The sequence below is a fragment of the Polyodon spathula genome, chromosome 18 (genome assembly GCF_017654505.1).
Source record: "Polyodon spathula isolate WHYD16114869_AA chromosome 18, ASM1765450v1, whole genome shotgun sequence".
In the NCBI taxonomy this organism is placed as follows: Eukaryota; Metazoa; Chordata; class Actinopteri; order Acipenseriformes; family Polyodontidae; genus Polyodon; species Polyodon spathula.
Genome location: NC_054551.1, coordinates 2,568,691 through 2,588,443, shown reverse-complemented (window position 1 = coordinate 2,588,443; position 19,753 = coordinate 2,568,691). Strand labels below are relative to the sequence as shown.

The 19,753-nt window shown below is 38.0% G+C and overlaps 2 protein-coding genes across 3 annotated transcripts in view; both read left to right on the top strand.

Annotated features, from left to right (window-relative positions):
• The window catches only part of sdk1a (sidekick cell adhesion molecule 1a), a 249,518-nt gene extending 243,233 nt beyond the window's left edge, over nt 1–6,285 (top strand). Inside the window, exons 40-45 of the mRNA XM_041277684.1 lie at nt 229–354; nt 911–1,075; nt 1,613–1,750; nt 2,549–2,669; nt 4,503–4,632; nt 4,905–6,285. Coding sequence (XP_041133618.1) covers nt 229–354; nt 911–1,075; nt 1,613–1,750; nt 2,549–2,669; nt 4,503–4,632; nt 4,905–5,177 — 953 coding nt within the window. The 3' untranslated portion in view covers nt 5,178–6,285. The remainder of the gene's footprint in view (nt 1–228; nt 355–910; nt 1,076–1,612; nt 1,751–2,548; nt 2,670–4,502; nt 4,633–4,904) is intronic.
• A 4,573-nt stretch (nt 6,286–10,858) lies between these two features.
• Nucleotides 10,859–17,963, top strand: LOC121330840 (cytochrome P450 3A27-like). 2 transcript variants are annotated; one of them, XM_041277688.1, is made up of 13 exons: nt 10,859–11,013; nt 11,218–11,311; nt 11,889–11,941; nt 12,751–12,850; nt 13,638–13,751; nt 13,851–13,939; nt 14,237–14,385; nt 14,653–14,780; nt 15,296–15,389; nt 15,984–16,144; nt 16,653–16,879; nt 17,039–17,201; nt 17,312–17,963. In XM_041277688.1, the coding sequence occupies exons 1-13, from the start codon at nt 10,943–10,945 to the stop codon at nt 17,405–17,407; spliced, it is 1,539 nt and encodes a 512-aa protein (XP_041133622.1). In that variant the 5' UTR covers nt 10,859–10,942; the 3' UTR covers nt 17,408–17,963. The 2 variants fall into 2 exon arrangements, with proteins under 2 accessions (XP_041133622.1, XP_041133620.1); XM_041277686.1 differs by lacking the exon at nt 10,859–11,013 and having other exon boundaries at nt 11,202–11,311.
• Nucleotides 17,964–19,753: the final 1,790 nt, after the last annotated feature.

Below are 19,753 nucleotides of genomic sequence, written 5' to 3'. Positions count from 1 at the left end.
GGATGCCAAGTGGGTCCCTTTTGGTGGTGATTTTATAAATCTGTTTAAGTTGAACTAATAAGTCTTTACCGCTCAGAGTCATTTGTTAGCTTGTTAAACTTGAACCAGTTGAGATTCAAAACATCCTTACACAGTGGGGCGCCCTTGAGGGACAGGTTAGTATGTTAAAGAGATATACGTATGAGCGTCTTGACTCTCACACCTCTGCTCCTTCTGCCTGCACTACAGGATCTCCTGGGTCCCCCCTGGAGCTCTCAGTCACCAAGTCTGCCTCTGCACTCACACTCCACTGGTCTGCAGGAGACCCAGGCACAGAGCCAGTCACAGGATACGTCATTGAAGCGCGACCTTCTGGTAAGGAACACAGCCTTTGTGTTCGTTAGTGACCTCTAAGGCATGTAGCTGTTCCCATTTGAGGTGGGAACAGCTACATGCCTTAAACTTTTCGTCTTGATAAACAACCCTCCCTGGCTTTCTCCTTCCCTGTGATCCACCTGTTCTGTCATTGTGGAGAGCAGGTTTTGGCTGTGCAGATGCGTTGTAGATATTTACTGTACTTGTGTTAGCAGCAAGCTGGCTATGGGACATCAATATGTTCTAGAGGTGACATTCACTGCAGGTAATGTATTTATACATTATGACAAGGAACAGAAGAGCAGCCGAGAATACAGAGACGGAGAACCAGAATGTACTGCAAGGCATTCGAATGTGCATCACTTTGATTGTTTTTTGTTTGTTTAGACATGCTAAAATAAACAAAAGTTAAATGCCAATCGTTTCAGATAGAAGTCTTTTTCATTGCCTTCAAACAAGACGTTTGTCATTGAAATTTAGTTTATTTTTGTATTTCTAAATTCGGTAGTAGTGAGTATTTAGTGGTTGTGCATTGTTTGCTTGCTTGTTCTTTCAGATGAGGGTTTATGGGACACATTTGTGAAGCACTTGCCCCCCAGCACTAGATCTCACACAGTCAGCCTGGATCGTCTCAGGCAGGGTGTGAGCTATGAGTTCAGAGTGATTGCAGTTAATAAGTTTGGCTACGGTGAACCGAGTGTGCCCTCTACTGCCATGTCAGGTACTTGCACATTGTTGTAACACAGTCACTGTAATAGAAACCTGTTGCAAAATGGCATAATGGCTTTAAAAGTTCAGGTTTATTGGCTCAGTTTTTCTGTTTGTCACTTTGGTAAATGTTTTTTGCCTCAATATTAAACAGTGTTACCACAGGCTCTCCCTGTTTAAAACCTTGCTTGCTTCTATTTTGTACTTTTAATTTTGAATATGCAGGTATTTTCAACGCTATAGATGAAAAGTAGCTTCTGCTTCCTGGTACCAAATCACTTCACAAGTTAACTAGACCATGTGACCTACAGCCATGGTGCCAGGATGCAGCAGTTTATCTATAGCATTGTATAGTTTAGTATTTGCATATCCTGAAGGACTGAAACAAATAAAAAGGAGACCAGTAGAAATGTTAATAAAGTTAAATAATTTTGTGCTAGCACTACTTTGAAATTGCTGGGGGGTTTTCAGACTGATATGTATACCCTGTTGGTTGTTCTTGTGAAAAATGTTCTGTATTGTATGTGTGAATGTGTGCCCTTCCCCACAGCCCAGTCTGAAAATCCCTTCTATGAAGAATGGTGGTTCCTGATAGTGATGGCACTTTGTGGTCTCATCCTCATACTGTTCATAGTGTTCGGTTTAGTACTGCACGGGCAGAGCAAGAAGTACAAGAGCTGTAACCCAGGTAAGCACAGAGTATGGAGCCCTACATCAGCCAAACCGAAACCCGAACTCAAATATTGAATTAATGACTGTCTGCTCTAGACCCATTGCAAAAGGCTAGCTTCATAAAACAAATGGGTTTTTTTGTTGTGGTTTTTTTTTTTTTCTGCATGGGTTTACTCTGTCTAAAAGCCCTGTTTATTTACAACCTTGATCAAAGAAAAAACATTCTGCAACTTCAAGCAGCTTGTGAATGATAAGAGGGAACGAGGAGGACGTAACCAAAGGGATAATTGCTAGAGCTGCACAGCGGATCCCTTTTAAGCATGGTTGCCTAGGAACAGCTTCAAATGGGAATAACAAAACAAGTTTGGGATCTCTGGAGGTGTAAACAGTGGCTGTTGTGTTTCAGCCTCTACTGCTAATGCAATTAGTTGAATTCAGAAGTACTTCTGTGAAACTATTTGGTTTTCCACATGTTTTTTAAATCACATTAAGTAGGCTTTCTCTGGCACCACACGCTGTGCATCTTTATTACGTCCATTCAGGGAGGTTGGCACTTCTGCTGCCCCTTCTTCTTTCTCTAATGACTTTTAGATTTTCTTGGAATACGTTTCAAATGCGGCACAAATTAGTTTCTACAAGCTCTTTTAAGACACACAGTTATATAACGTGTCTATTGTGGTAGCAGAAAATAGTCAGGCCACCACAGACGTAGTCAACCATCTGTGGTTAAATAAAGTTTACCTAATAGGGGGAAAGGTTACACAAATCCTATCAAAACCAAGATCAAGCAAAGTTTATTCTCGTTATTTTCCAGGCAAGAATATTTCCACAGTGGAGGAGACGGTCACACTAGACAATGGCGGCTTCACTTCGCTGGAACTCAGCAGCAGGCACCTGAATGTTAAGAGCTCCTTCCTAAAGAAGAACGGGACCAGGTAAGGGTGACAGAGGCACCCTGTGGCGTTCACAGTCCAGTCTATTTACATTATCCAAGGACAATTGTTTGTTTTAGGTATAGGAACCTTCCTACCCTTTTGGAATCTGCTCTCTGCTAGGCCAATCTAGGAGACAAATAGGCCACAGCAGCAAGAAGTCAAAATGACACATACAAGCTCTGTTATGACTGGTATTTTAATGATTGGATAAAATAAGCATTTTTTTTTAAATACCCCAAGTAAATTACTGTTTGGGACAATTCAGCTCGAAGTCTCAGCATGGCGACAATGTTTGAATCAATTACACTTGCTTGTTCTAATCAAGATGAATAAAATGAGTCACAAGGTCCATCTTCTGTAATCTGGGAAGTCTCAGGAGAAAGGGACACGCGAATGAGAATCAAGTTAATTCCACCCTAAATAGGCAACAACTGGAAGTTTAAATGTGTTAAAAGCAGTTTCCTGTTTGGTTTTTTTGGTGCATATTTTGCTCCCTGTAATTACATCCGAGGGAATATTGTTATTGGAAATTAACCCAAACTTGTACTAGCAATGGTTGCCAATTCTGTTCATTTGTTTATATTATTGTGATATTTAATGCTTGTGTAAAAGTCTTGAAAGGTTGTGCAAAACGTGTGTATCATCAATCTGCTGTTTGATCTGCAGGAAATTCTGGAAAAGGCTTGTTTTGAGTTGACTCCCTGGCAGCAGGTGGGCTTTTATCCCAGGGGAGGAAGGTAGACTGGCATTGCATAGCTATTTATTAATCCGCTTTATTTGTGTAATGTGGCAACTTCAGCTCATAGTAAAACCTGGAATGAATCAAACAGCTATGAAATGCGAATCTTTTATTTTCTGCAAGGTACAGTTCTAGTGCAAGTTGGCTTGTCAGTTTAAGTAAATGATGTTGACGTTCTCCTTGGGGAACAGAGAAGCTTATCAATGGCGATCATTTATTCATGGCATTGGAGGTCGTAAAGGTCCTGGAAAGCTTGATTTAAGAAATTTTGGAGGCAAATGACAATTACGGTAATTAAGAAATACATCTGATTTATCTGATGGCCCTTAGTCAGGGGACTTAATTGCAGTAATCCTGCAATTAAATCCTCCCTAATTTAATATTTGCATGATAATTACAAGTGGAGTACTTGTGTTGAACTGATTAAATACAATGTGGCTCTGGTTTTGAGTGTAATTGCCATTCTTTAAACATTTAGATGTAGATGTATTATTAGCACCAAATTATGTTCGTAATTGCTATCAGCATCTCTAATGCTATCAAAGCGTTCTGAGCCTTTTACACTTGTGCTGTATTGTATTGCACTGAACAGCAGAACCTCAATGTTATGATCATGCCAGGAATATGGAGGGTGTTCATTTGTCTGAAATGTCAGTAACTCTGAAACTTGTCAATCACTTTCATTGATTCATTTTCAATATTTTACAACTTTGATCTGAGGAATATAGTTAAGACGAATATAAAGACTGGAGAGCTCTGCTTAACATGCAGAATTTCCAGGGTCTAATCTCCATGTCTTTTACAGTAACCAGGAACCCTGTTACCAGTTTCAAGTGGTGTTTGGTTGACTGGTCTGTTTTTAAGAGTGGGGTGCATAATTGAGTTTCTACTGCAGGACTGTGGTATGAATTCAAAATCACTCTGACAGTTTGGGCTCCTGAAAACAACTTCTTTGGGTCAGTTTTGGTTGGATAAGGACAGTTTTTTTTAAATATGTCCGAAAGTCAGTTTTCTGTGCACCAAGCAGCTGGAATTTCTGCTATTTCCTTGGTAAAGGCTTTCAAGCATTCTGTGGTTGCTGTTCTCTCTTCCAGGTCCCCCCCTCGACCAAGCCCTGGCGGACTGCACTACTCTGACGAGGATATCTGTAACAATTACAATGGAGCAGTGCTGACGGAGATCACCACACTCACTGAGAAGCCTACTGAGACATCAGAATCGGAGGTGAGGGGCTGAGACTGCCTCCCCATACATATCCCTGTCTGTAGCAGCGATCCCAGTTTCAACAGCGCCCTAAGAAGGACATGTTTTTCACTTGGTTCCCTCAGACACTGTGAAACGATTCAGCGTCACCCAGAACTGTGGGGGGTAGAATATTTTAAAGCTTGTCATCTGATCTTAAAAACTCTTAAGGCCCAGTGAGAGCAGAAATAAGACTGAAGCGCCATGTGTCACTGTGGTTATCTTTTCATGACTCTTCTCTTCTCTTTCGTCAGACCACAGACAGCGATTGTGAGGACGAGCAGCCCAAGCACTCCTTTGTAAACCACTACATGAGCGACCCAACCTACTACAACTCCTGGAAACGGCAGCAGAAGGGAATGAAGCCGTCTTCGGCGTACGCATATGAGGAGTGCGCAAGCAGAGACACTGAGTCCTACTTCCAGAGCGTTGTCACGACTCACAGCTCGGGGGGAGTTTACACCCCAGATGGGCAGCCCGCCCCAGGGTCGCGGACTCCTGTCACCGGCTTCTCTTCCTTTGTTTGATGGGTGGAGCACAGGGACTTTGGAAGGGACCTTACCTTGAAACCACGAATACGTTTCAACAGACTACTTTTGACAGTTAATTCCACAGGATAGGGGAGGGGGGCAGTGGGGACTGGAGACAGTTGAAGTGAATTGTAGGTCATTTATTACTTTTTTATTTCTTATTTCTCACAAACTTTTGGGATTACTTCCAGAGTTTTAACACTTAACTTTTTTTGGTGTAAAAAATTCCTAATAGCGCTATCATTGCCAATTGATTGTAATATGAAAATAATGTTCTGATCTACCCTCTGTAAATGCCGGCTGTGTTCATTTCTAAAAGGAGATGATAATCTAGTTGTTTCAGGATAACAATTAGAAAAAAACTTTAGGGAAAATACATTTACTGTTTATAGTGCTTTTAGTGTCTACCTTAACTTTGAAGAACGAATCAAAGTTTCAAAGAAGTGGTACAAAGGCAGCTATAATGAGGCACTGTGCTACTGTTAATTCTTTTCTCTGAAAACAAGCAAAGCACATGAAAAGAAGCTGGCTTTCAAATGGGAACATAAAACCTTTTTTCATGGTTTTTTTTTTTTTTTTTTTTAAAAAGGGTACGGAGTCGATAAAGTAATTTTATATTTGAAAAGACTGCTGTAAAAAAATTGAACCACTTAACATCCCTTAATAATTAGAGAAGTTCAGTTCAGCAATTCACTTTAAAAAAAAAAAAAAAAAAATACTCCTAAGAATTTACTTTGTGGATGCAATGAAGGCCAGAAGTTTGCAAGAAAGCAAGACAGAAGGAACTGTTTTTACATCCGATGGTTACCAACTAAGCAATTGCAGTATATGCATCTTCTTCTGGTACAGCTGTTTGTGAAATTCACACTGGGAACCTGTGTTCTTAGTGCAAGTTTTGGTGAATGCTCACATGTGGTGGCTGAAAGTCAGATGTACTGAACGTAAAGTTTTAGATGTCGTGTACTGATCTGCTTTCAAATATCATGCAACCCAGGCAACAGCCCTTTATTTTAAGTCCTGGTAAGTCTCTGATGAGAGAAGTACCACTCAATTTTTTTTTATTTTTAGAAGTATGAATGTAAAGGTGTGTGTGTGTGTGTGTGTGTGTGTGTGTGTGTGTGTGTGTGTGTGTGTATATATATATATATATATATATATATATATATATATATATATATATATAGTCATTTAAGAAAATAACCTGCCTTCGCACACATTAACTGCACTCTTTAAGCCATATGGATATTGCTTTAATGGAAACAAAAACAAAAAAAATGTGCATTTGCAGTTTTTATTTTTTTAAATCAGTTTATTTGGTATTTCTTTACAATACAGTTATTTTTTTATTTAGTTATTTTGCTTTTTTTTTTTTTGCTAGCAATATGTACTGTATATGACTGTGTATTTTTGAGATACATTTTGTACAACTGAAATTTATATTGTGGGTTATCTGCCATGTTGGTGTAGTTCTGTGGTCACATCTTTGCACAGGTCCACTTTTGTTGATGTCGTTGAGTAATATAAGTAAGTAACAAGAGGGAGCTCACAAGGTTTTATCCTGCAACCCTCACCCCCTCTGCCCTATTCTCGTCATTTGCTGTGAGGGCTGCCCTAGTTCTGGTGGCATGCAAGACAATAATTTAAAATATATTTTTGAAAGAAGTGTAATCTGTGCTAAAACTGAATTCAGTGTCTTCTCACTGGTCCCAAACTGGTGTTTAAACCCTATTCTTTGACAGAAGTTAAAGTTGTAAGAAATTTAAATGATGGTTTTACCCCAGCATTGATGGCTGTGTGACCTTATGGGTAAAGTGGAAGCTGTCAAAGCTGCAGATTTGTGTTAGCTCACAGCTACTCAAACTAATAAACTTCATGCTGTTGTTGTGCTGCGAATAAATGTGTTCAAACATTTCATTTAGTCTTCGTGAAATGATCTGGTACCACTTTAGTTTAAGGATCTTTTAAACATGCATCTAGAAATGTGTTATAAAAAATGTTTCGAGCAATAGTGATCATTTATTAATAATAACAACATGTTACAGCGTGCTATAAAAACAAGTGGCATTTACAAAAACTTCTATAGTTGTTTTAGGAATGGAACCTTAAACTAAAGCATGACACAAAGACACAGGAATGTTTGTCTGAATGTTAAGGTTGCTTATTAGCTCTACTGTACACTGTAGCTCTTCTGTTTGAGTTTTTACAGTTACCTAACAAACGTTTCAAGTTTATTCCAGTCCATGGGAGAATAGATGTCCCTTCTGCACTCTCCTAGTGGGGGGGGGGGGGGGGGGGGGGGGGGGGGACGACACCTGTTAGGATATTTACAGTATGTACCTCACATTGTGCAAGTCATTCCTTGTTAAAATATTATAATTGAAGAAAAATAGTATGCTCTCCACTGTCCTTGTCCATCCTGGTTTAAAGGGTGTGTCATCGCCCCTGGTTTGTCCTTCAATAAACAATACATTGACAGGTATTTCGACAGAGGATTGCACTTGTAAATATGAAACGTATGAGCAAATGTATATTCATATCTATAAGAGGAACACAAACATTCAAATCCACACTAGCAGCATGCATGAATCCCACTCATTATGCCTCCCTCTACCAACAGCTCAGATGCATCCTGAAGACTGGTAGACCTGTCTCTATTGAGCAAACAATGTGTAACCCACGATACATCTGTGCTTCTTTCACCCACCACAACCCACCCTTGTCTGTTGAGAACAATTTTAATCATTGGAAAACTTCATATGTCCTGTGTAATGTCACATACATAAATTGTTACTCCTTTTTTTTTTTACCAAATAATTTTAATCTCATATGCTTGATTTATTTTGTAAAATAATTTGTTAATTGTGTTTATTTATTTTTTTTCCGTTTCACTATCCTGTTTACCTGTTTGGTCCGAACGATTTAGTTTACTATTTTATTGTTTTATTGGTATTTTTATTTTTGTTTTTTTACAACACACCTTAACATCTCCACATACGAACCAAAAAAGTAAGGAAAAAAGTGCTTTTCACTTTTGCTGACACGAATGCAGTAATACAAAGTGTTCTGAATACAGTACATGACACATACCCTTATTCTTAATCCCAGTATCATTTTTCTTTCCCACAATAGCTATGCAGAGGTTATAAAATACCATTCTCCTCACGGCACTGTGTTGTAAACATGGCACGGTGATGTAGCATTTCAAAAGAACTTTACAGAAAAATGATTCATAATGGAGATGTGACAATAAGAACATCTTACAATTTCTTCTTGGAGAGAATAAAACTGATTTTCACAGTATGCTGGCTTTTAAATACCCATGCCTTGTACTGCTAAAGGGTGCTTTAGCTACATACTGGAATCAATTTGGGCAGTGTTTGTTTGTTGTAGTTTAACACTGTTTCGAATGCCATCCAACTTCACTGAAACTTTAGTTGGTCAATGTGTCTGATTACAAATTTATTTTGATAGTTGCACATCACTTCATATATATATGCGAGTTACTTTAGGAGTGTTTGCATTTTTGTATTATTATTATTTTGCTTATGTTGATTCATCTTAAATGAACACATAAAAAAAAAAAAGTTTGTTATTTATTATTTGTGCACTCCTGCTTCACTTTTTATTCCATACCGCATTAAGGTGTCATCTGAATCTGATATTTCAATTTTAGAAAATGTATGTTAAATCGTGTTATACTGTAAATATGAGCAACTATGAATGTAATCTGCAAGCTCTGTTAGAACTCAGGAAGGCACACATAATTTAAAAAGCAATTACTCTACCTGAGAATTTACAGAGTTTTCATAACAATCAAGCTATCAGTCACAACAATCTTAAACTAATATAACAAACAAGTGTCCAAAGTAAGAATCTCTCTGTATGTGAAATGTGTAGAGACAGCTATATGGACCGACTCAAGTAAACATGTACTTTAGATGACTTCATGTATAGCTATTCTTCGGTACGTTACTGTTGCTCTTAAGAAATCTCATGGAAACGTCCTTAAAGGAAACCCTAAAATAATCCCCACCTCTTCAAACTTCTCCTGAGAATCAGTACATAGTGGTTACAGCAGGCTAGTCACTTGAAAGAACACACGTCATTATTTTCGTAATTATTTTCTTTCTTTCTTTTAACAAATCAATCACACCCATGTAATTGTTCAGAATTACGTAACTGATATTACAAATGGTCACATTCATATTCCCTCCCTTCATGTACATGCTGTGGTTATATCTCTTCTTTTATACTCTGTTTTGTAACCATATTGAGGTATTTATCTTGGCTCTCAGTGCTATATCAAAGTCTTGTAAAATCAAGTACAGAATAAATGATCTTAACATGTTTTGCAACATGGTGCAATGGCTCTGCTGACTCATAACTGCTGACTTATAGTAACAGTATTTATTACGTGCATTTATAACACAATTACGTAACTGAACTGTGAAAATCACATATTGTTAACATATGGAGTTATATCCTCCCAATCACAGAATGGTAGTGCTATATGGTAGTTGGTGTATTTGTATTTTGAAGTGTATGCCAAATAATTGTGAAGAATTAATGAAGCCTAAGGAAGCCTTTCAGAGCAAAACACTGTAACAGTGCTTCAATCAAAACCATTTCGGCTTATCATGTACTAGCATCAACTGTGTACAGCTTGATTTTTATTTTATTTTATATGCTCATCTACATGTGCAGCAAAATAAGTTTTTATATTTGTGAACGGGTGTACAGTTAGTAATGAAAATGTGAGTGTGAGTCAGCCTTAAATTACATTTATATATAACACATTAAGTAATACTGAAGGATATGTTTACTGAATGAGTTCATTACTGTAGCATGGACTTTACAGCGTGTATCATTTGATCTAGATAAGAGCTTTTTCTTTACCTTGTTTTGCACTGCACAGTGTGAGCACAGGTCAAAGCAACTGTGTTCATTGCATAATAGTAAGACCTGGCAATTTATAAGCAGCAGGCAATGCTGGCACGCAGCGGAAATGACAACACGACTTAAATCTTAAAAACATGCACTCATCCATCACAATCGTGTGTCATGCTATTATTTTGCAAAGTCGTGCTTTTTAAAGACTGCTGTATCAACTGTTTCACGTGAACTTCATTTAAAGGATCAGCTTAGCACGTTTGCAGCACTGTCGTTTTAACATTGGTTTGGGGTTAAAATTTTAACCATTTTTGGGTATTTATGTTGGCTGCTATTGTTATATTACAGTCTTGTGAAATTAAATACAGAATAAATAATCTCGACGTGTTTTGCAACATCATGTAAATAATAATAATAATAATAATAATAATAATAATAATAATAATAATAATAATAATAATAATAATAATAATAATTGTGAAAACCAATAAAATAAATGCGGTAGTAAAATACGTGTTGTTAATGGAACTAAACATGTCTAAACGAGACCACTGACCTAGCCCCATTTACCTTCCCCTTTATCGGAACTTGTTCAGGTGCCACAGAATCTCCTTATATAGCTAATGAAATAGGTAGAGCAAATCACATAGTTAAATAATAAAGACGGCATAAAACAAAAGTGCACAAACTTTCTACCGGGCAACGGTTACCACACCCTAATTGGCTATATTCCTCGAACTCCGCCTGCGCGTCATATGTTTTCGTGTAAAGTAGAGAGAGATACCGGACCAGGGACTTTAAATAGTTTCAGTGTAACCTCAGAAAATCGAGAGAAAAAACAAGATCAGGAACAACGCTTGAAACAAACCAAAATGAGTTTCCTGCCAACTTTTTCAACAGAGACATGGACTCTGCTTGCCTTATTCTTTACGCTACTATTTGTACACTCATAAGCCGAGGATATATATATATATATATATATATATATATATATATATATATATATATATATATATATATATATATATTATACACACACAAAAGTGAAATGTGTCAAACTAATTATGTTTGAAAACTAGGCATGTTTGTTTTTATGTTCCATAGGGCAGACAGTTTGAAATTTAAAACTTTGATCTCTTTCTGATAGGTATGGCATTTGGCCATATGGATTTTTTAAAAAGCTTGGGATTCCTGGACCTAGACCTTTGCCATTCATAGGGACATTTTTTGAATACAGGAAGGTGAGTAGTAAAACTGGAGCATTTGTGAATTATTAAAATTGTTGCAATATTGTTTTATGTGAAATCCTGGTAAAAAAAATAGGAACAAAAAATTGTAACCAGACCAGCGGGCTCAAAAATGTGGATATAAAATAAATAAATAAATAAAATACTGTAATCTAAAATTTGCAAAAATTAAAAAGCTGCTGTAAATAAAACGGCAGTAAAATTTCTGTTCAATTCTTTTTTCTTTTTAATGTGACAAAAGACTACCTGGTGTCCTTCTAACAGACTTCAAAAAGACAACAGGTGATTGATCAATCAATCAATGGATGTTTATTTGAGACTTTCAAAATGAAAGCTGTGGCAATCAATAATTGATTCATTGATGCATTTCTAGTTTGTGCGATAAATGATTGCTTCATCTCCTGTTCAATAAAAAATTTGGGCAGAACTAAGAATGGATAACCTTCATTCCCACAATGTGTTCCTACAACATACCTATATGTGCTTAAAAATTAACTAATGCTTAAAACAGTTTGCAATCAAGTATTTCTCAACATTTAAAGGTGTGCATTGATTGTTTGGGTCCTTTTAGGGTTTTCATGGATTTGATATGGACTGTTTTAAGAAGTACGGAAGAATGTGGGGGTAAGTGTGCGTGTTAATAACGATCATTGAACATCTACAAATGTATTTTCCTACTACTTAATTTTCTAGTTAGAGAGATGAATCAACAGATGGCTTATTGAAGGTTCCTGTCCCATTCAATTAATTTATTTTAAAAAGAAAAGGAATACTGACCTGAAGACCCCGGAGCAGTGTTGCCAGTCATGACAAATTAAAAGGAATTTAGAAATGCCAAAAAGAAACCAGTAACATTTTTGACAATGTGTTTTATAACTTTCTCTCTTCATACTTTGTTATATTTCCTTCACTGGGTTCAAGAATTGGTCACTGTTAATGTTATTGAGGCTATCTGCTGTGCGATTTGATACCGGCTATCAGTGTGACTATCACACTATCCAGCCTCAGATTTTTCTTTTGTGGTTATTGGAGAAGAAAACAGCAGTTCTCTGCCTCATTTAATGTTGACATTTTACCTTTTTTTTTTTTAAATGGTTTCCAGAATTACTAAACAGAGCCCTTTTGTAACAATGCAGCTGCACTGTGAGGAAGCCTGGGTGGTGAGCCAAAAAAATCGATTTCTCACGGTCCAAAGACAAAGAAAGAAAACTGTTCTTTAAGCCGCTCTTAAGCTGCAACGACTTTTTTTTTTTTTTTTTTTTTTTTTTTAACAGTACTGTCTTGAAATAAACATTTGACACCGTGCGAGTGTAGGGGATGCGTAAGAGTGTGGAACTTTAGAAGGCCTAGCTTTGACACTGAAAATGTTAACCTTACATTGCACTAAACCTTACACTGTCTGCCTCATTTTATTCTGTTTTTTTTTCTTTTAGGATTTATGATGGACGGCTGCCAGTTTTGGCTGTGATGGACACAGCAGTGATAAAAACAATCCTAGTTAAAGAGTGCTATAGCCTTTTCACTAACCGAAGGGTATGTCAGTTATTCTTGCTTCTCTAAAACATCAATATATCAAAATATAATGCTGGTTATAAATATGAAAGGGAGGATTGTGAGTATTCGCAGACAGGTGGAGAGGGACAAACGAACTGATGTTCCTGAGCCATACAGGCACCCACAATTTATTTACAAAAGGTAGCCACAGATAGGGTATCAGCAATGGTAACTCTGAGAGTGAGGTAAAACAGGAAGACTACGTGACCATACCAACAGTGGTATAAGCTGGAGTGTAAACAAAAATACATTTACATTTTTCTTTTTAAAAACAGAACACAATGGGGAAAACACAGCTTAAAACTACATTTGCCTATAATTGGCCAATCGTTGCTCCCACTAGAAAGAGAAGTCCCAATGCGTGAACCTTCAGCTCTGCCACACCCAACGTATACTGTTGTGGGATGTTAAAATCCCCTTAACTAAATGCTGTTCTAAAAGGTGGACTTGTACTCGCTGAAATCACCAACAAAGGATTTGTAAAAATAATGGGGTCTCCAAGGCCGTCGTTCCTGGCTCATCGGGTCTGTGCCATTCCCTGTTAACAAACACAGCCAGCCTGCCCAGCAGCCCATCTCCGGCAGAGCGACAGGTTCTTCCTGCAGACTCATGAAATCACCCGGGAAGCCCAGAAGCATTGCGGTGACATTCAAATTAGACATTTCAAATAATGGAGAATGAACTAGCCGCACATAAGTGGAAGTAGTCTGTTTTGTGTTTGCGTGGTATGTTTTCATCAGTACACCTCACTTTTTTTTTTTTTAAGAATTTCGGCTTGAATGGGGAACTTTATGATGCCCTGACCGTTGTGGAAGATGAGGAATGGAAAAGAATCCGCAGTGTGCTCTCGCCATCCTTCACCAGCGGAAGACTTAAACAGGTGAAAACCTGTTTTCTCTTCAAAGTCAGTGGTCCTTGGAATGAATTTGTGAATTCTTGAATGAAATCCTGGTCTCTATCTTTTGGGCTTGTTTTTCAGATCTTCCCATTAGTCAAGCAACATGCAGACTCTTTGCTGCGAAACGTTCGGAAGGCGGCAGATGCCAAAGAGACAGTTCAAATGAAAGAGTGAGTGGCGGGAATTCAGTAGAAGAAACAGGAAACACTTGCAACAGTATGAAATTAGCAAGTAAAAACCTGGTTGCTGGAAGTCAGATTATTGTTATGGGTAGTTTTATTGTTACTTTTGATCATTTTAAAAATTGTATTTCTCCTTGAAAAATGATTTGCCTTTGCTTCAAAATAGGGCCCACTGTCTTTTAATTATAAGCTTTGAAATATTTGTCATTACGTGTGTTAATAAACACAGTACCATAAGAGCTTTCTTTATAAATAATCAAGCTTCATTTTTCTCTCCTTTCCCAGGATGTTTGGTGCATACAGTATGGACACTGTCGCCAGCACCTCCTTCAGTGTAAACATTGACTCTCTCAATAGCCCCAATGATCCCTTTTTGACCAACATCAAGAAAATGCTCAAATTCAACTTATTTAACCCATTTTTGTTACTGTTAGGTAGGTTACCTTAAATAAAATAAATGAAATGGTATAGCAGCATTCCTAACAAATGATTCTTTGCATATGATATCTTGGCATTAAAATGTGTCAATGCATTATTTTTTAAACAACATTGTATGCTGGGTAAGGGGACTGAGGTGATTGTGGGACCATGCGGAGATCGAACAGGAGCTGAGGCCAAATTAAGTTAAATGTTAGTAGGCAAATGAAACTGTCTATTACTGATAAGTATTACAATGTGTTTTATATCTTCCCTTTTTTCAGTTTTGTTTCCTTTTAGTATGCCATTGCTTGAGAAGTTCAACATTTCACTATTTCCACCATCGGTTCTAGATTTTTTTTATGCATCTATTCAGAAAATCAAGTCTGACCGGAAGAAAAATGACCATATTGTAAGTGTAAAATTCCCATTCACCAGGTACTTGTATAGACAATCTGAACAGCTCTGTAATCTGGTAAACTTTGGAGACCGTCTTTGAATGAAGCTGCTAGTATTTTTTATTAATAGTGTAGCTGTATTTTTTTGACTAAAAAGCTGGTGGGAACCAGAAACGGATTAATCAGGGTAAAGGGGGAAGCTTGTACAAAAAAGTGGAGCTTGCTGACCATCAATAAAAACTTTGAAAGAATAATCCAAAAAATGTACAGCCCTTAAGACCAATTACTTAAATGTAAAACGGTAAATGCAAGCGGTCCTAGCAGTTATGCATCTGTGTCCACCTGTTTTATTTTGATCAAAATGTAGTAATCCAACCATGCTTTTTAATGTCACCCTGGACTTTTAATCTGTTTTAAATCGCAAGTGTGTTTTACACCCCAGACTATCTTTGGAGCAGAGCCTGCAGTTCTATTATGTGGAGCTGGGGCAGAGTCCTGAATCCTAATCACTTCCGTTCTTTTCTCACAGGCAGGTAGCAGGGTAGATTTCTTGCAGCTGATGGTAGATTCTCAGATTCCAGATAAAAGTGCTCAATCCAAAACAGATGAACAGCAGTCCAAAGGTACAAATACCACCTTACTGCAGGACTAAATTAGCATGCTGTGAACACTGTGCCTGATGCCAGGCCTATTAACAGGACTTTATCCACACATGCTAACAAAAGCAGAGTGTTGAATTTTGGCTCTGGCACAGAACAAGGCATGGGGAACACAATTCAATGACAAAATGTCCCTGGGGTGCATATAACATGGTTAATTAACTAGGAACAGTTATATACTTGTTGAGGCCTTAGGTCATTCAATCAGGGTTGCAATGTTGAATTCTCATAGTCATTTACCCATGGTATTAGGGGGTCATTGTGCTCCTCAAGGCTTGTTCTGCACCACTACCAACATTCAAAAAATGGATATACCTTCAGTGCACTCGCTAACATCCCACATTCGGTTTGCTGTAAAACAAAATTTTGTCAAAATAAAAAGCAGGGTAAACTTAATTTTTGTGCAATTATATCACAAATTAGAATACTCTTTTTTTTTTTCATTACGTGTTAGTAGTCTGCAACCTTAAAAGTGTATGCAGTCCATAGATAAGGTGTTGACTGGTGTTTCAGTAGTTTAAAGATTGTTGGATTATTCTCATTCCCCCTGCACTGCAGGTCTGACTGACCATGAGATCCTGACTCAGGCTATGCTCTTCATTTTCGCTGGCTATGAAACCACTAGCACCACTCTTTCCTTCCTGACATATAACCTGGCAGCCAACCCCAAGGCAATGACGAAGCTGCAGGAGGAGATAGATCGAGTGCTTCCAAACAAGGTGAGGGACCGACATTCTACACATACTGTCAAAGCTGCTTTGAACAACACTGTGGTTCTCAAGCCAAATAAACAACACTCGCTGATGTACTGTCTTTACAAAGGTGGGCTGTGGGAGCGCCGCACAGCAGGTACTATTACCAGTGCAATGGAAAGGCTGATTTGGAGAGGGCTTGCACAGTCCAAATAATAATGCATTACATGATAAATATTGCTTACTGTGAGTCTTATCCACTAGGAAAAAGAGGAGCACTTCATATATGTTATACTGCAAGCTTAAAAAAAAAAAAATTCAGCTTTGCTTATTTAAGTTTCTTGCAACTTAAACGGTGTAATAATCAAGTGGTATGGAAACTGCTTTGTGTTTCGTTTAGTTTTATGAGTTATGGGTGAGGAACCTTGACTAGTCAACCTAATGGCATAAATAAATAAAAGCCATATAAAGGAAATTTGCTGTTTTCTACACAAATTGTCTGTGGGTTTTAAAATTCCTTTTCTGCTGTCCCCAGGCTCCCGTGACCTATGAATCGCTGGCGGCGATGGAGTACCTGGACATGGCACTGAACGAGTCCCTGAGACTGTACCCTGCAGCACCACGGCTTGACAGGGTCTGTAAGAAGACTATAGAGATCAATGGGGTTACCATCCCCAAGGGCACTGTCGTCATGATACCCACCTACGCTCTGCACCATGACTCAAAACACTGGCCGGACCCCGAAGTCTTTGATCCTGAAAGGTGATGTTCTATGCAATCTTCGTTTTGACTATTTATTTGTTGTGCAAGGATGTCACTATATAAGTAAATGCAGTACTATTTGGAGGGTGATCAGCAGGTTAAAGGAAAACTAATTTATGTAATCTAAATGCTATTTATTTTTTTTGTGTATTTTTGCAGGTTCAGCAAAGAGAACAAAGAAAGCATGGACCAGTACGCCTACTTGCCATTTGGAGCGGGTCCTCGTAATTGCATTGGAATGAGGTTTGCTGTCATCCTCGTGAAAGTGGCGATGGTTAACTTGCTTCAGAACTTCAGCTTTCTTCCCTGCAAGGAGACTCAGGTGAGACTTGCACAGTGAACCCCTTGATTTGAATGTTTATATTAATGGGAAAGCCCTAGACTGTGCATATATATTAAGTCACCTAACTGTGTGTTTACTCTGATTATTAGATCCCCCCTGAGCTGGATATCCAAGGACTGCTCCAGCCGAAAAAACCCATTGAGCTGAAGGTCGTCTCCCGGGCTCCTAGTAACAATGAAGAATAAATGTGAAAGTGAAATTTACACAACATGTTTTAACTACTTCTTTTTTTATTAATATTCTTTTGCTCTCAAGCATGTCTTTTCTCTGTTTGGCCGATACACCCCGGTGCAAACATTAAGCTTACTCTAATTACCAAAGCTGATTCTGCAATTACAAACACCAAATGTAAAAATAATGCAAGTAATAAGTGGTGTCATAGTACTCTGCACTCTTTGAGTTAAAACAGTAAATGAAAAAAGCATTTTAATAACTCTCTAGTAAATTGTTTTTGTTTTTTTTTATTATTCTACTTAAACGAATTAGTATATTAGTATATATCTGATCTAGACCATGTGACAGCAGGTTTAACTGGGGGGTTTTCTACCCTTTGAAAGGACAGTATTTCTTTCTAAAAAGATACTCGCTGATTTAAATAAACAGATCACAACTTCAGGTAAGATCTTCATAAAACCTATTCATATGCCATTTTTAGTTTTTATTTGTAAAATTGAGATTTAAAACATGATTTAAATAACTACTGTTTTAATTGGTTTTGCAAACAATAAATACTGCAGCTCATACTGTGCCTTCATTATTTCAATTTTAGATTTGAATATTGCAGGGAGAATTTCAGTCATGATGGGAAAGACAGAAGACCAGATAAACTTTGATAGATGACTGCTGGTGGCAGCTTCTGTACTTCAGCCAAATTAGTAAAAATGACAGGTCTAGTGCCCCATCCTTGACAAAAGACTAGCAGCAGATCTGTGCTAAACTGCCCTGAAAGTAATGGAGATGATTGGTCACACATCATTTCAGAAGAATGTATATACATCACAGTGCTTGTCACTCTATTGAGTGTTTCTGTTCAATGCAAGTCATAGTAACTAACACAGCAGCACTGGGTACAAAATGCTAGTTTATTTCTGTAGGTTACCCTATTGATCCCTTATTTAAACCACCAATGCCACATGCAATGCCTATAGTAACTTTTTCCTTTGATTTACACAACCTACTCAACACTTTCAATGTGTGAATATTGGGAGGGGTGAAAAAACAAATCAATTAAAAATAAAAACCTGAAAAGTCCTCGTTAGATAAGTATTCACCCCCTTTCCTATGACACTCCTACCAATCGCCTTCAGAATTCACACAGTAAGTTAAATGGAGTCCGTCTGTGTGCGATAAAAGTGGCTCACATGATTTCAGATTAAATACAGCTGTCTCTGTAAGGTCCCACAGTTGGGTAGTGCATTCAAAGCAAAGATTCTACCATGAAGACCAAGGAGCGTTCAAAAACTGCGGAAAGGCACAGATCAGAGGAGGGGTATAAAAAGATTTCAAAGGCATTGAATATCCCTTGGAGCACAGTCAAGTCGATCATTAAGAAGTGGAAGGTATACGGCACCACCCAGAATCTGCTTAGAGCAGGCCATCCTCCCAAACTGAGCAGCCGGGTAAGAAGGGCATTGGTCAGAGAAGCCACCAAAAGGCCAATGACAGCTGTGAAAGACCAGCAGAATTCCATGGCTGAGATGGGAGAAACTGATAGCTGAGGTACTCCACAAATCTGGCCTGTATGGAAGAGTGGCAAGAAGGAAGCCATTTCTGAAAAAATAAAAAAAATATAACACCCCGCTTGAAATTTGCTTGTCAGGGTAAAGGGCAAAATGGATGGAGCTAAATACAGGTAAAACCTTGAGGAAAACCTGTTTCAGTCTGCAAAAGACCTAAGACTGGGACAGAGATTCACCTTTCAGCAGGACAATGACCCCAAGCACACAGCCAAAGCAACACTGGAGTGTCTTAAAAACAAGAAAGTGAATATCCTAGAGTGGCCCAGGCAAAGCCCGGACTTGAATCTGATTGAGAATCTCTGGCAAGACTTGAAGATTGCTGTGCATCAACATTCCCCATCCAACTTGACAGAGCTTGAACAACTTTGCCAAGAAGAATGGGCGAATATTGCACAATCCAGATGTGCAAACCTGCTAGAGACTTAACCCAAAAGACACAGCTGAAATTGCTGTCATGGGTGGTTCTACCAAGTATTGAAAACTTATCTAACGCAAAACATTTTCATTAACTGTTTCACAAAAAAAAATTGTCTTGCCTCTTCAAAGTGTTGAATAAGTTGTGTAAATCAAAGGAAGAAAAATCCCATTTAAATGCATCAAGATTTCAGGGTGTAACACAACAAACTGGAAACGTCCAAGGGAGTGAATACTTACTATAGGCACTGTAGAGGATACACTACCCAAATGTGTACTAGATGGCATGGTTTGGTGTTCAACGTTTGGGCTGCACAGAGAATTGCCTTCAACACTACTGAGTATATGTAACCTGTGTAGAACATTGTTTACTGCTTA